Raw genomic sequence first — 15,867 nt, forward strand, 5'->3', positions numbered from 1 at the left:
TATTCACTTTTTTAAAACACACTGCTATTATTTTGAACACAACTGTACCTTTTGTAGTCAGTGATTTCTCTTTTCTACATTGTAGTTTTGTTTTCTTACAGATTGTTCACACAGCATTTGGGCAGTATCAGAGGAAATTATTCCAAGGGTCTACCATAAAGTTAAACCTGTGTAAATCCATTTTTAGTCAAAAGAAAACACTTTGTTACAGTACGGTGTTAGCCAGATGAGAAACAACATACTAGTCTTGCAGTTCTGATATCTTTTAATAGTTAAAATTAATAAACAAAATTGTTAACCCCTTCCCATCGCAGCCTTTTTCATTATTTTATTTTAATTCTCACATTCCAGGAATCAGAAGATTTTGATTTTTCCATCACAATAGCCAAATTATAGCTTGTTTTTTTAAAAGGTACCATTGTTTAACTGAAAAGCTTTTTTGTGGGTTAAAATAAAACAAAATACAGATAGTTTATTGAGTAACATTTTTATGGCATTCACTATGCGGTAAACATTACATAATAATGTTGTGTTGCAGGTTAACGCGATTGCAGCAATATCAAATTTATATACTTTTTGCTATGTTTAACTACTCTAAAAATAAACTTTTTAAAATTGCTTTCTGTTGCCATATTCTGATACCCATAACTTTTATATTTATACATTGATGGATAATTATAAGGGATTATTTTTTTGTGGGTTGAGCTTTAGTTTTTATTGGTACATACAAGTTTTTAATATTTTTTTAATTTCATATTTTGTGAGGTTCGGTGACCCCAAAAAAGGCAATTCTCTCATTGTCATTTTTTCATTATGTTCACTGTACAGGATATATTGCATGATATTTTTATTGCTTATGGATCCAATTATGGTTCCTATTGCACTTTTAATAAATTTCTTATATGGTAAATGGGAAAAGCCTTTTTTACATTTGAGTTTTTTGTAATATTTTTTAACATTTTATTAAAAATGTTTTTGTTTTTTAAATTCTCATAGTGCTATTTGAAAATGTGACTTCTGTATTGCAGTGTATTATGCCTACAATTCAGAGGCAGGGTATAATAGATGTTCCAAGATGGCAGACCTGGGAGCATTCATTAGACACCCACATGCCAAGACAACCACTCATCATGCTGTGTATGGGGGGAGGGAGAGAAGAACAGATGGAGCCCCCCCCCAGTGTTTGATTGCACAGATGCCACTGTTATAATACAGCCACTGTTATAATTTGCCAGTATCTGAGCCTACTCTATATACTCTCTCTTTCATGTGAAGATCATTTAGAGTACCCCACACCTGGGGGTATCTGCAAGTGTTATGTATTATTATTTTTATGTAAGTAAACCAGCATTAGGAGGTATGTTTTGCAGAGACAAGGTTAACCACTCTGTTCCTCCCGTCTTGGTAGGAGTGGGCTGGTCCTGCTTCCTGCCAGGAGAAGTAGTGCTAGCTAGGATATTGAGGTTAGTGAGGGACCAGCAAGAGATCAATTTCTCCTGTGAGACCACTACTCCAGGGAGAATGAAAGAACAAAGAGATATAGCTTTACTAGAAGCTACAGCGTCTATGAACAGCAGAGTGACCAGCAAGTCACAGATTTACAGACCGTGTGAGGGAATACAATTCAAACACCTATCATCTAGAACACAACCAGGACAGACCAACTCAAAACCTGCATTAGACAGTGGACACCTATATCCACAAGTGCCAGCTTCCAGCTGTTAGCCAGAAGCTCAGGGGAGAGTCATCAGGGAGGTAGCACATCTTGTGTTCTCCCCTAGTAGTTTTTATTGCCCCAAGATGTGTCCCTATTGCTTCCCTTCTGTGTATACCTGCACTTGCACTATACGTCTGGTTTATGAATGAGGTCCAGCAGATCTCTGTAAACAGTTGTGGCACTAAGCCCTACAAATGTTGCTGGTCAACAGAAGCAGCAAGCTTGCTAGAGGAGGAGTCTTGGGCCAGTCCAGGCGCACACAGGCTGGCCCAAGATGTTGAGGGAGTGTGATGGCACAGACTATCACACCATGGTATGAGACTGGCTGTCCTGAGGCCTACTGAAGGTCCTATTCCCCAGGCTTAGAGTGAGTAGACTGGTGGGGCTAACGGGAAGGTCACAAGCATACTACTTCTCCTCCAGCATATTGGAATGAAACTATTCTACAAATATTCAAGCATCCTGTTTTGAAGATTCTGTTACACTGTTACTGCAATTTGATGCAATCTTTTAAAGGGATAGTATAATTTTTTCAAAAGAACTTGGACTATAACTATATTTGGCATCTGGTGTTGTGAAGCCAAACTCCAAACTGTTATGTCTCGAGGGTAGTCAGAGTTCCCTGTAGTGGAGCAGAGCAATCTCCTGGCTCATGGTTGACTCCAAACATCTGATTAGGGTTATAGAGGATCCTCTGGTACTCTGTTAGCTCAGTCTAACCTTGTGCCCATGCATTACACAGATGGTCCCATAATTTTAATGGTTGCTGTGTAATACATTAATGTGATGCAGGAAAAATGAGCAGTCGGCATCCACTTTCATTTGGTAATAGCAGCAGGTCATCAAGGATACCTCAACATACTGTACAGAGGATGTGAAAACCAGACAATTTCTTATGTTTCATTGCTACTTAAAATCTTCATTTAATCAAGAACTGTTTCAAATTAGTGCTTTGTATTGCAGTCTAATGTTTTGGGCCTTGGTTCAGTATAATCAATCACTTCATGAATTTGTTTGACCTTTCTCTTTTCCAATAAGTTAGACAGGCAACAGAGCTATAAAGTAGCTAATATTAATCTGTGTTTGCCTTAATATTTGCCCTTCACATCTGTTTTACGGATGTCCCTGTGTCATATAGAAAGCGATAAGGTGAAGGTGACATGCATTGGTTGCTAAAATCAACACAACATTCAGCATTCATAAATTAACGGCAAAACAGAAGAACAACAGGCACAGATGGACATTTTTCATAATGCAGCATAAGAGGTAATCCAATAAAGCACTCCAATGGAATAATTCAATTTAATGTATCCTACATGTTTAATTGAATTTATTAGTGCACATATTTTATTTAATGGATGTAAATGAAACTCAAATTAATAACCTTGCAACATGGTTTTACCAACCCATTAAGTATCTAGCCTTATTTCACTAAAGCTGTCGATATATTGCAAAAGTCAATATTAGTGTTTGAAATATTGAAAGTGCATCTGTCAGCATGACCATCCCTATTAAGCCAGGCATATTGCCTGGTAGATTTGATAGTGCTGAGTAAAATTATACCTTTCTTTTTTTCTGTACAGTGAACTGCTGGAGCAATATCTTTATATTTATACAAAATAGCTATTCCGAGCACCAAGGCACTGGCTGGAGCTCTTGGAGCACAGCTAACACAATGCCCCTGTGCTCTGTGCACTCAGTCCTCCTCTTTAATTGACAGGGCTAGCCCTGTGTTCTCACACCTGCGCCAAGTCGGCTCAGTGACCCAGAACTTGTGCTGTAGATCTGATGCTGCCCTCTTCTGTGTGGCCAGTCCGCAGATAATAGAAACTGCCCCATCCTTGTCTGTTTTGCAGACACGGATGAGGTATAGGAGGAAACACCAAACTGACAACCAGGAGGGAAAGTCACTAGGCCTCAACGCTAGGGACAGGAAAAAGTCACGTAACCCTACTCCTGACCCTGACTCCTAACCGTATGGGCACCCCTTGAAGGTAGAAATTCCCATACCCTGGAACCTGGGACCCTAGAGATCCTAGAGAACCTTAAGAATATTGTCAGGGCTGAGGCAACCCGTTCCTTCCCCGATGAAGGAACAGGCGTCTTCCTGAGGGAGGCCTAGTAACAACAAGCAAGGAAGGTAAAAACAAAACAAAACAAATGCGACACTTAACTTCTGTAGTGATGGACGAGCAGGAACACCAGAGATGACCTCACACCAGCTCAGCCAAACCCAAATTAAGCTATCTACCACACAGTCATAAGGGTGGGGCAACACTAAATAGGGTAGAGTAATGAGTACTAAGCTACACCTGAAACAGGGGATGGGGTCACAAACACTGATTTAAGAGTAATCAAAGAGGCTGTTAGATTCCTCCACGCTCCGCCAGTCTCCTTGATCTCCTGACATCTGTCACAGAAGGGACCGTGACAAAGTCTCCCTTTAGAACAAGACATATTAAAGCCTGCATGGAGTTTTTAAAAAAAGGACTCCCAGGCTGTGAGAAACAACATTCCCTGGTCTGATTAAACCAAGACTAAACTTTTTGGCCTCGATTCTAAGTGTCTTATCTGGAATAAATCAGGCACTGCTCATTACCCACCCAATACTATCCCTATAGTGAAGCATGGTGGTGGCAGAATCATGTTGTTGGGGAACGGGTTCAGTGGCTGGGACAGCAAGACTGGTCCCGGTTGAGTGAAAGCTGAACAAAGCAAAGTACAGAGATAGTCTTAATGAAAACCTGATCTAGAGTGCTCTGGACCTTCCACAAGACAATGATCCTATTCACACAGCCAAGACAGGAGTGGGTTAGGGACAGCTCTGGCAATGTCCTTAAGTTGCCCAGCAAAAGCCTCGACTTGAACCCAATCGAACATCTCTGGAGAGAGTGTAAAATTGCTGTCCACTGACAGTCCCCATCCAACCTGAGAGAGCTTGAGAAGATCTGCAGAAAAGAATGACATAAAATCCCCAGATCCGGGTGTGCAAACCTTGTGATATCATACCCAAGAAGACTGGAGGCTGTAATCACTACCAAAGGTGCTTCAAAATAGTGCTGCGTAAAGGGTCTGGATACTCATGTCAATGTAATATTTTATATTTCACTTTCAATAAATAAACAATTTATTTTATATTTTCACTTTCTCATTATTGAGTGCAGAATGATGGGGGAAAACTTGAATTTATTTTTATTTTAGCACAAGACCACAACATAACAAAATGTTAAAGAAGTGAAAGCAGAGCACGAGGTTGACCACAATACTCTCCCAAGTGGCTTTTTGTGGGTGCACGTCCTCAGGTTGGTTTCCCTCTACCAGGATCACCGGGTATACTTATGTATTTATGGAGGAGACAGCACACCAGTGAAGTATGCTTCTTTAATTTAATTCATTTCAACACCAGTGGTATCTATTATACATCAGTACAACGTTTCAGGCCCTTTTATTTGGTGCCCTTTTTCAAGCTGGTCCGAGATGTGGCCATATGGTGTGCATGTGAAAGAAATGAAAGGATCTGAAGATTTTCTGTATGCACTGTAACCAAGTGTAGTGTGCTGTCAGACAGATGTTGGAATCACTAATAATGGAATTACTTTTTTCATTTTTTTTTCTCAATTACATAGAAACATAGAATGTGTCGGCAGATAAGAACCATTTGGCCCATCTAGTCTGCCCAATATATGCCAATACATGCCTTAAATATAGGCATATAATTGCTAAATGACCTACCCAAGAGATTGGTAGAATAATTTTAATGAAGACTATTTAAAAAGTTGCTGAATTTTGCATTTGGGAAGCAAATAACCATCAAAAGTAGTGCAACAGTGTTCATAGCCATTAGAGAGAACCTGTTTTCCCTACAACAACAACAAAAATGTAAACCTCTATAGAGTCTATACCACTCCAATGAGTAAGGCTACTTTCACACTAGCGTTCTGCTGTCCGCTCGTGAGCTCCGTTTGAAGGGGCTCACGAGCGGAGCAGAACGCTTCCGTCCAGCCCTGATGCAGTCTGAATGGATGCGGATCCGCTCAGACTGCATCAGTCTGGCGGCGTTCAGCCTCCGCTCCGCTCGCCTCCGCACGGCCAGGCGGACAGCTGAACGCTGCTTGCAGCGTTCGGGTGTCCGCCTGGCCGTGCGGAGGCGTGCGGATCCGTCCAGACTTACAATGTAAGTCAATGGGAACGGATCCGCTTGAAGATGACACCATATGGCTCAATCTTCAAGCGGATCCGTCCCCCATTGACTTTACATTGAAAGTCTGAACGGATCCGCTCAGGCTACTTTCACACTTAGAAATTTTTCTAAGTTATTAATGCAGACGGATCCGTACTGAACGGAGCCTCCGTCTGCATTAATATGATCGGATCCGTTCAGAACGGATCCGATCAAGCGCTAGTGTGAAAGTAGCCTAATACAGTTCTGTTTTGTCTCTGTCACCAACCTCTTTCCACCATTCCTGAATTACTGAGGCTAGTAGTTGCAGCGCCTGATATGCAAAAATGGTGAGGTACATGCAAGGGGGAGGGCCACAACACAAGGGGGAGTGATCTTCACTGCTCTGATGCTGATCATGCTCTTCTTAAAGGGGTTCTCCAGGAATTAAAAAAATGAAAATACTTAAATATTATTTTATAATAAATATATTCACAAATACCTTTCATTACTTAGAATGGCTTGTTTTGTCTAGGGAGCAATCATTAGGAGAAATAAAATGGCCGCCGTCCTATCAGTACACACAAAACCTGTCCTAATCACACAGGAGGACAAGTTACTTTACCACAATGAGCCATAGTGCTGCCTCATCCTCCTCTCTGCTCTGTCTGTCAGGAATCATGATCCTGAATACAGGTGAATCTCTGTGGGAATGGAAATGATGAGGAGACATAAGAGGAGGGTGAGGTGTGGCTAATGAGCAGCAGCTAGGGTGGCCAGACGTCCAGTTTTAGGCCGGACAGTCCGGTTTCTGGCTCCCTGTCCTCCGTCCGGCGCAGGGCCTGGGCGGACACAAGGATGTCCACCCTTTCAGTAGCTCACGCTCAAACAGCAGCACTGCACTGTGTGAACGTGAGCTGCAGCAAATGACTGAGGCTTCTCTCACCCCCAGTCAGTCACTAGTGCCTGCAGACATGGCTCCCTGTGGCTGACTGAGGGGGAGAGAAGCACCCCGGCTGCCCCCAGCTCACCTTCTCCACAGAAATTTCTTCCCCCCGTTTTTTCCCTGGCTGGCGATGGGGGCGTAGCTTCACTGGGGCTTGGCTTCACAGAGGTAGGCGTGGTGTATCCATTTGGGGGCGTGGCCAGTGAGGCCCGGCTTTCTTGGGTAAAGTCAGTGGCCACCCTAGCAGCAGCACTTGTATACAGTCTCCTTTACCACAGTCTGTCTGTAACGGTCACGTCCACACACACACAGGGGGAAGGATAGTGACTGTTAGGAGTTATACATGTTAACATGTTTACTGCCACCTGTAGGCTATATAGATATGACAGTTTATAACCTTTGTTATATTGTTTGTGTCTGAATAAAGTTTGTTGAATTACCTCAGATCGCCTCAGGAAACATGGTGTCAGAAGTGGAGAGGGCTTTGGTGTTTTAGAAACCACTAAAGTCCTAATATCAGAACAAAAGATCAACAAGAACAGTTTCTCTGGTAATTTATTAATAAGATACACACAGTGTTACAGAAAATGGCTGCAAACAACTTCCCTGTGCCGTCTCCCATGGACTGTAAAGGGGACCTGGCAGTTAACTGGACATATTTCAAATCCCAGTGGGAAGATTATGAGGTGGCAACTGAACTTGATAAGAAAGACTCCACGGTAAGGATAGCGACACTGCGCTCAGTGATGGGAGAGACTGTCTGCGTATTTATCAGCACCTCTCACTCTCTGATGCCGACAAGCAGGACATAGAGAAAACTCTGGATGCATTACAGAGTCATTTTATGCCTTCACGTAACATCATTTATGAGAGGTACATATTCAATACCACAAACCAAGGCCCATTGGAAACTATAGATCAGTATGTGACTAGACTGAGGCAGCTTGCCGCTACATGTGAGTTTGGAGTATTACATGATGAACTTACCAGAGACTGAATAGTTCTGGGATCAAAAGACATTAATGCTAGAAAGCGAATGCTCAGAGTACCAGACCTGAACCTACAGAGAGCCATTGACATGTGTAGAAGCCATGAACTTACAGAAATGCAAATACAAGCAATGCAAGAAAGCAAAAGTGAAACTGAAGCTGTACATTATACTGCTAAAACATATAAAAAGCCCATGAAAGAAAGCAAAGTAAAAACAATCAGATGTAGATACTGTGGAAACAACCACCCCTGGGGGAGAGACCACTGTCCTGCATATGGAGAAACCTGTAGTAAATGCAAAAAGCAAAACCATTTTTCTAGAGTATGCAGGCAGTAAGCAAATGCCAGAATACATATGGCTGCACAGATCAAGAGCAGCAGCTCAGAAGAATCAGTATTCACTATTATTCATAAAATAGGAGCAGTAAGCAGTCCGGGATCACAGTGGTTTGTACCACTAGAACTCAGCATTGACAGAGAAGCAGGGGAAAGGTTACACTGTCAGTTAGACTGTGGGGCCACCTGCAACCTTATGACATACAAAGACTATTGCAAAATTGTTAAAGAAGGAAAGCCAACATTACAGAAGAGTAATGTCAAATTAAAATGGTACAATGATACCTATATGATACCTATGGGCCAATGTAATCTAAATTGTACATATAAAGATAAAACCTATACACTGCAATTCCAAGTTGTCCAAGGTAAACACAAACCACTTCTCTCAGCAGAAACAGGTCAGAAAATGGGCCTCCTTACACTGAATGTAGAACATAATGTATTATTACATGATGACCAGCAAACAACTACAACTTCACCCTTTTCTTATGAAATGATCACAACTGAATATAGAGACATATGACAAAGGACTAGGGTGTCTACCTGGAGAGTATCACCTAGAAATAGATGAAGCAATACCTCCTGTTCAACACCAACCACGTAGAGTGCCGGCTCCACTTAAAGCAGACTTAAAGGGAACCTGTCACCGGGATTTTGTGTATAGAGCTGAGAACATGGGTTACTAGATCGCCGCTAGCACATCCGCAATACCCAGCCCCATAGCTCTGTGTGCTTTTATTGTGTAAAAAAAAACAATTTGATACATATGCAAATTAACCTGAGATGTGTCCTGTCCCTGACTCATCTCACGTACAGGACTCATCTCAGGTCAATTTGCATATGTATCAAATCGTTTTTTTTACACAATAAAAGCACACAGAGCTATGGGGGCTGGGTATTGCGGATGTGCTAGCGGCCATCTAGACACCCATGTCCTCAGCTCTATACACAAAATCCCGGTGACAGGTTCCCTTTAAAGGCGAAAATAGAGAGATTAGAGACACTGGGAGTGATAAAAAAGGTCATAGAACCTACGACATGGATAAGTAGTGTGGTTGCTCTTAAGAAACCAGGCAAGCTGCGAATATGCATTGATCCCAAAGACTTAAATAAAGCACTAAAACGCTCACATTATCCAATGCCCACTATAGAGGAAATCCTGCCAAGTTTAACAAATGCAAAAGTATTTTCTGTCTTAGATGCTAAGGATGCTTCTGGCAAGTAAAACTGGACACTAAAAGCAGTTATCTCACTACATTCTGGACTCCCTTTGGGCGTTACCGATGGCTACGCATGCCTTTTGGGATTGCTACTGCACCAGAAGAATATCAACGTAGACAACATGAAGCAGTAGAAGACCTGCCCGGAGTGGAAGTTATTGCAGATGATATATTGGTGTATGGCTGTGGTGACACTACAGAGGAGGCCACAAAGGATCATGACAAGAATTTGATTGGACTCTTAGAGAGAGTACGAAAGCTGAACCTAAAATTCAATAAAAAGAAGCTGAGATTGAGGCTATCTTCGGTACCATACATGGGACAGTTACTCACAGCAGAAGGCCTGCGTCCTGATCCAGAAAAAGTCAGAGCAATTTTAGAGGTACCAAAGCCTGACAATGTACAAGCAGTTCAGAGACTGCTAGGGTTTGTAAACTACCCTTCAAAATTCTTACCACATCTTTTGGATGTATGTGAACCACTACGCAGACTGACAGACAAAGACAGCTTGTGGGCCTGGCAATCCAGCCATGATGAAGCCCTCAAGCAAATAAAAGATATTGTTACTAAACATCCAGTTTTGAGATACTACAATGTCAATGAAGAAGTAACAGTCCAATGTGATGCCAGTGAAAAAGGTCTTGGAGCAACACTTTTGCAAGGGGGTCAGCCAGTGACGTTTGCATCACGTACACTGTCTTCAACAGAACAAAGATATGCCCAGATTTAAAAGGAATGTCTTGCCATTGTATATGCATGCCAGAAGTTTAATCAGTACTTACATGGAAAAAATATTATTAACATTGAGACTGATCATAAGCCACTAGAGAGCATTTTTTAAAAATCTCTCCTAGTAGCACCAAAACGTCTACAGCGCATGATGCTACATGATGTGGTTTATAAAAAAGGATCAGAAATGTATATTGCAGACTTCTTATCAAGAGCAGCATTACCTCACAAAACAATGGACAAGGACACCCCAGATTATGAGATTTTCTTGATGCAATCAGAGGATGCATTTTCTAAGGAACTGGAAGAGATAAACTTTGCAGAATATCTAAGAGTGTCTGATTTGCGCCTACAACAAATTCAGAAGTTCACAGAACAAGATGAAGTCTTGCAAGCATTAAAAACTACTGTTCTTACAGGATGGCCAGACCAGAAAGAAAAAATACCGATTTGTATCAGGGACTACTGGGGCTTTAGAGATGAGATAAGCATACAAAATGGAATTCTGTATAAAGGACACAGAGTCATCATACCAAAAAACATGCGCCCAGAAATGATAGCGAGGACTCATTCTAGCCACTTAGGAATAGAAGCATGCCTTCGCAAGGCCAAGGATGTCATCTTTTGGCCACACATGGGCCCAGAGATTATAGAGGCAATAAAGAACTGTAATACTTGCAATGAGTATATGCGTAAACAAACAAAAGAACCTCTGATGACTCACAAATTGCCCACTCTACCCTGGAGCAAACTAGGCATGGACTTATTTTCCTTAACAGGACAAGATTACTTAATAATTGTTGATTATTATTCAGATTTCTGGGAAATTGATTTAGTTTCTGATACCACCTCTAAAACAATTATAGATTGTTGCAAAGCACATTTTAGCAGACATGGAATCCCTGATTCTGTAATTACAGATAACGGACCACAGTTTGTCAGCTCAGAGTTTGCACGATTTTGTAGAGAGTGGGAATTTGAACATCTTACATCATCCCCATATCACAGTCAGTCCAACGGTAAAGCTGAAGCTACTGTAAAAATAGCAAAAACACTCATAAAGAAAGCTAAACGAGATGACAAGGATATCTGGAAAGCGGTTCTTGACTGGAGAAATACCCCATCAGAAGGCACCAGCAGTAGTCCTGTACAACGGCTAATGTCAAGAAGGACCAGGACTTTACTTCTGACTGCTCAGAAACTGCTGTTTCCAAAGGTTATAAAAGGAGTGGTCGAGAACCTAACTGAAAGACGCAAAAAAGCAAAGGCATATTATGATAAAGGAGCCAAGGAACTTCCCGAACTAAGCATTGGTCAACCAGTGCGAATACAACCATCGCTGTCGTCAACAGATGAAATTTGGCGACAAGGTATTTGTTTGGAGAAAGTTGCTCCACGATCTTATAAAGTGGAAGCAAATGGACAGTTGTACAGAAGGAATAGGAAGTTTCTGAGGACTGCAGATGACAAATCTGACATTGAAATAAGTGAAGTGATTACACCAGGTACATCTCCAGATGAGACAACTCCCAAAGAAACAGGGATGGATGATCATATGCAACAATGTGAAGCTCCTGCCACACCAAGACGTACTAGAACTAGGGTTATTAGAACACCAACAAGATATAAGGATTTTGTATGCTAGATACATTATAAAAAAACATTGTCACCTTTGGAATGTATTGTGGTATCCAATCATTTTATGTTATATATTACTTGATTTCACAAGAAAGGGAGGATGTTAGGAGTTATACATGTTAACATGTTTACTGCCACCTGTAGGCTATATAGATATGACAGTTTATAACCTTTGTTATATTGTTTGTGTCTGAATAAAGTTTGTTGAATTACCTCAGATCGCCTCAGGAAACAGTGACCACTGCGCTCCACCCTCACCCCTGGCCCTGCCTACTTGCCTCACGAGTCCTGATGACAGGGGACAACTGGACGACAGTCCCTAACTTAGGATACGTGCAGGGAAGACAGACAAGACAAAATACGGAACATGAACGGACCGGGTCAGAACCAAGAGAGCTACGCAGTACAAAGGGTTAAGCAAAGAATGGTCAGGAGAAGCCGGGGTCAAATACCAGGAGAGTAGAGAAGTACATGAGGAGTTCTAAGAGAGTAGTCAGGTGGGAGCCGAGGTCACAATACCAGGACGGATGCGCAGTACAGGAGGAGCAGGCAAAAGGATCGTCAGGGAACGGAATCAGGTGAGTATTCAGTAGTCCAACAAATAGCCAGGAACCTAGAAATTAACAGGCAACCTGTGGCTAGTAGGCTGCCTGTATTTATAGTGGGGAGTGAGGGTCATGTGACGTGGCCAGCGTCACATGACCGACAAACCAACCAGTTGAGCACCGAGTGATCAGCTCGGCGCTCAAGGCAGACTTAGGAGCAGGGAGCCACCCAGCAGTAAAGCCGCCCTGGGAATGAGGTCAAACACAGATCCTCATTCCCAAAGCTAAGCAACAGTTCTGCGGGCAATGGGGGACCGAGTGCACCTTCGGAACCCCGTTACACTGTCCTGTCCATCCTCTCTGTACTTCATGTCTTCTCATGAACTAAATTCCCCAGAGATTCAGCTAACGGTCTTATAATCTGTATTCAGGATAATAATCCCTGACAAGTAGAGAGTAGAAAGTAACTTGTCCTCATGTGTGATCAGGACAGGTTTTGTGTGAACTAATGGGACAGCAGCCATTTTGTTTCCCCTGATGATTGCTCCCTAGAGAAAATAAGCCATTATAAATAATGAAAAGTATTTGAGAATATATTTATAATAAAGTAATATTTAAATATTTTCATTTTTTTAATTCCCAGAGAACCCCTTTAAAAAACTAATTTTACTGCATAACAAAGGCACAGTTACGACTTTATAGTTTGGTGTTTACCGAACATTAACCAGCATAAAAATGGAACATATCTAGACTTAATTATTAGGATTAAAGTTGAAACAAATTTAAAGGGGTTGTCCACTTTTTTTATATTGATAATCTATGCTAAGGTGTAATAAGATCTAGGCCGCCCCAATCTCTTCAATGACCCCAATCTCCACTTGAATAGGAAGGAGCCATACCACTGAAATGAATGGAACAGCTTATTATAATTACACCTGCTCACTGCTGCAGTTGCGATGGTAAATAAAAAAATGAAAAAAGGTAAATAAAAAATCTGTTTAAACAGCTGATTGGCGGGGGTGCCGGGAGTCGAACCTCCCCCCCCCCCCTTGCCATTCTGGTATCGATGACTTATCCTGAGGATAGGTCATCAATATAAAAAAAAGAAGACAACCCCTTTAAGAAACAATGTGCAACATTTCATAATTTTAGAGCAAAGTATGACAATGCAGACTCAAGGAAAACTGACTTCTATTATTACACTCAGGATAAATTCCCCCTTTTATATTTAGAACTATAGCAATGACAATACATTTCTTGAAAAGGCCTAAAAACTAGAAGAATGTCTTACCAACCTTGAGTTTCTGTATTTCTTGTTTTGTCAGGAATTAGTTGCAAGCAGGAATGGTGAACTAAAAACAAAATAATTTCTTGTAACCAAACTTTAGCCATTGAACAGCATCTTTCACAATCTTTGTTTTTGGTATTATTATTAACAATTATCGTTAGGCGCTTGAATTTAAAGGGGTTGTCTTGTCTGAGACATTGGTGGCATGTCGCTAGGATATGCCGCCAATGTCAAATAGGTGCGGTTGCAACCTCTAGCTGCACATGCACATTTGCCCTCCATTCATTTATATGGTACTGCCAAAAATAGCTGTGCACTGGCTTGGCTATTTCTGGCCGTTCCATAGAAGTAAATGCAACATTGGCCGCACTTGCGCTGTGCACTATCCATTTATTTCTATGGGACTCCCGAGAATAGCTGAGCTAGTTCTCTCAGCTAATTTTGGAACTCCCATAGAAATAAATGGAGAGCATGCCACACATTCACTTTCTGGGACACGTTTTAGAGGTAGATGTAGGTCTCAGAGGTTGGACCCTCACCTATCTGACGTTGATGGCATATGCCATCAAAGTCCCAGTTGAAGCAACCCCTTTAATGTCCTTTTATATGGGTACATTTTCGACCTATAACAAATGCCGATCAATGATACAGCCTGTTGATCAGTGCTTGTTTAAAGCTACATTTAAAGGGATTACTAAACCCTAAAAAAAAATTTAAATAACACATTTCATCCGTAGTGCACATCGATAGTGCACACACAGCTCTGTCTATGTCCTAAGCAGTTTAGGAGAGATCTTGCACACAGAAAACTTTTTCCCTCCCCAGACGTCACATACTCAACAGGAAGTTCAGTCGAGAGGCAGGGCTTAAAGGGGTATTCCGAGATCTTTTTTAAATTATTTTATATCCCCCCACCTTGATGAGATTAATAACTTTTCTATTGACAATTATTAAAAGTTCCCACTGGGTCAGTGCTGCGTTCCCCGGTCAAATGATGCTCCTGGCTCTTCCTAGATCATGCGTTGTACATTGTGGACGTGATCCTAGCCAAGTTACAACCCACAATGAACATGCCAATCATTACTGATGATGAGTTTGTGGCCTGCCCCTGCACTCCATCACCACAGCACATGTGTGACAATGAATATCTCTCTAGCGCTATTGTCCACCCCCTAACCAGGGAAACTGCACAGGCACCTCTGGCCTGATTAGGGGCAGGATAATATTTTATGCTCTGACAACTCTAGAGAGAGACTTATTCTCACACTGATCCATTTACCAATTAAACATAAGCATTCTGCAGTTTGGGAATACTGGGTAACATCCTTTATGCGATAGTGATGGGGGCATATTGGTTATATAAAATACACACACTGCTGCCCTGATATGCTGTCTGCATCTACCATATGGTACCAGGGCCACATAAATTGTTGTCACTAAGGTAGCTTTACAGTGTTGTCACCTAGCTTTTTCAGAACCCTAAAGGGCAAGTTGGTCTAGCCATATGAAGGGATTTATCACAATATTACTAGGCAAATTTGGAATTTAGCAGTCTGGAAAAGCTGGGTAACAACTTCCGCAGAGATGTAATGGAGGCCACACTTGGTACATACATTCTGTATACACTTTGGGGCACATTTATTAAGACCGCTGTTTTAGACACCAATCTTAATAAACCCCTAAGTTGGCTGAGGATCCGCCAAAGTTATGAAGAGACACAGGCTTCTACATAACTTCGGCGCTTCCTCAGCCAGTTCTGTCTTACATTTATACCTTTTTCTACGGCTAAAACAGTGCCCACATCCACTTATTTAGACCTGGAGTGAGCAGTGAAAAGTCGCAATTTGCGCCTGAAATACGCCTAATATAGGCATATTTCAGAATAATAAATGACCCCCTATATACATAAATATACTATCAGGACAACCATGAGTATATACTATATATGTAGTTTCATCTCCAGCATACAGACACATGCTACCCAGTTTTCCAAAGCTGCTGAAAGGCAAATCAGCATAATTCTAGGTGTAGACAAATATTATCCAGACTAAACCCAGCACCCTCCTCTTGAACTTGCACTAGCATCAGAGGGAGTTGCATTAATTTAGAAAATAATGGCACACAAGAATGCAGTAACTTTTACCATCGGCGTGACTTAAAAATGACCAAAAACAAGTCATAATTTCAACTGCATTGTTATCAGTAAATCAATGCAATAAGAGCTTTTATATATGGTCTGAAAAAAACAAATGGTTTAATGTGATATCCTCCTTTTCCCTGATTCTGTTTTGTTTCA

At 41.5% G+C, this 15,867-nt stretch overlaps 1 protein-coding gene across 1 annotated transcript in view; it reads right to left on the minus strand.

Annotated features, from left to right (window-relative positions):
* The window catches only part of TNFSF13B (TNF superfamily member 13b), a 52,910-nt gene that overhangs the window by 23,908 nt on the left and 13,135 nt on the right, over window positions 1-15,867 (minus strand). The window contains exon 3 of the mRNA XM_040421983.1: window positions 13,579-13,635. Coding sequence (XP_040277917.1) covers window positions 13,579-13,635 — 57 coding nt within the window. The remainder of the gene's footprint in view (window positions 1-13,578; window positions 13,636-15,867) is intronic.

This window comes from Bufo bufo, chromosome 3 (assembly GCF_905171765.1).
Source record: "Bufo bufo chromosome 3, aBufBuf1.1, whole genome shotgun sequence".
Taxonomy (NCBI): Eukaryota; Metazoa; Chordata; class Amphibia; order Anura; family Bufonidae; genus Bufo; species Bufo bufo.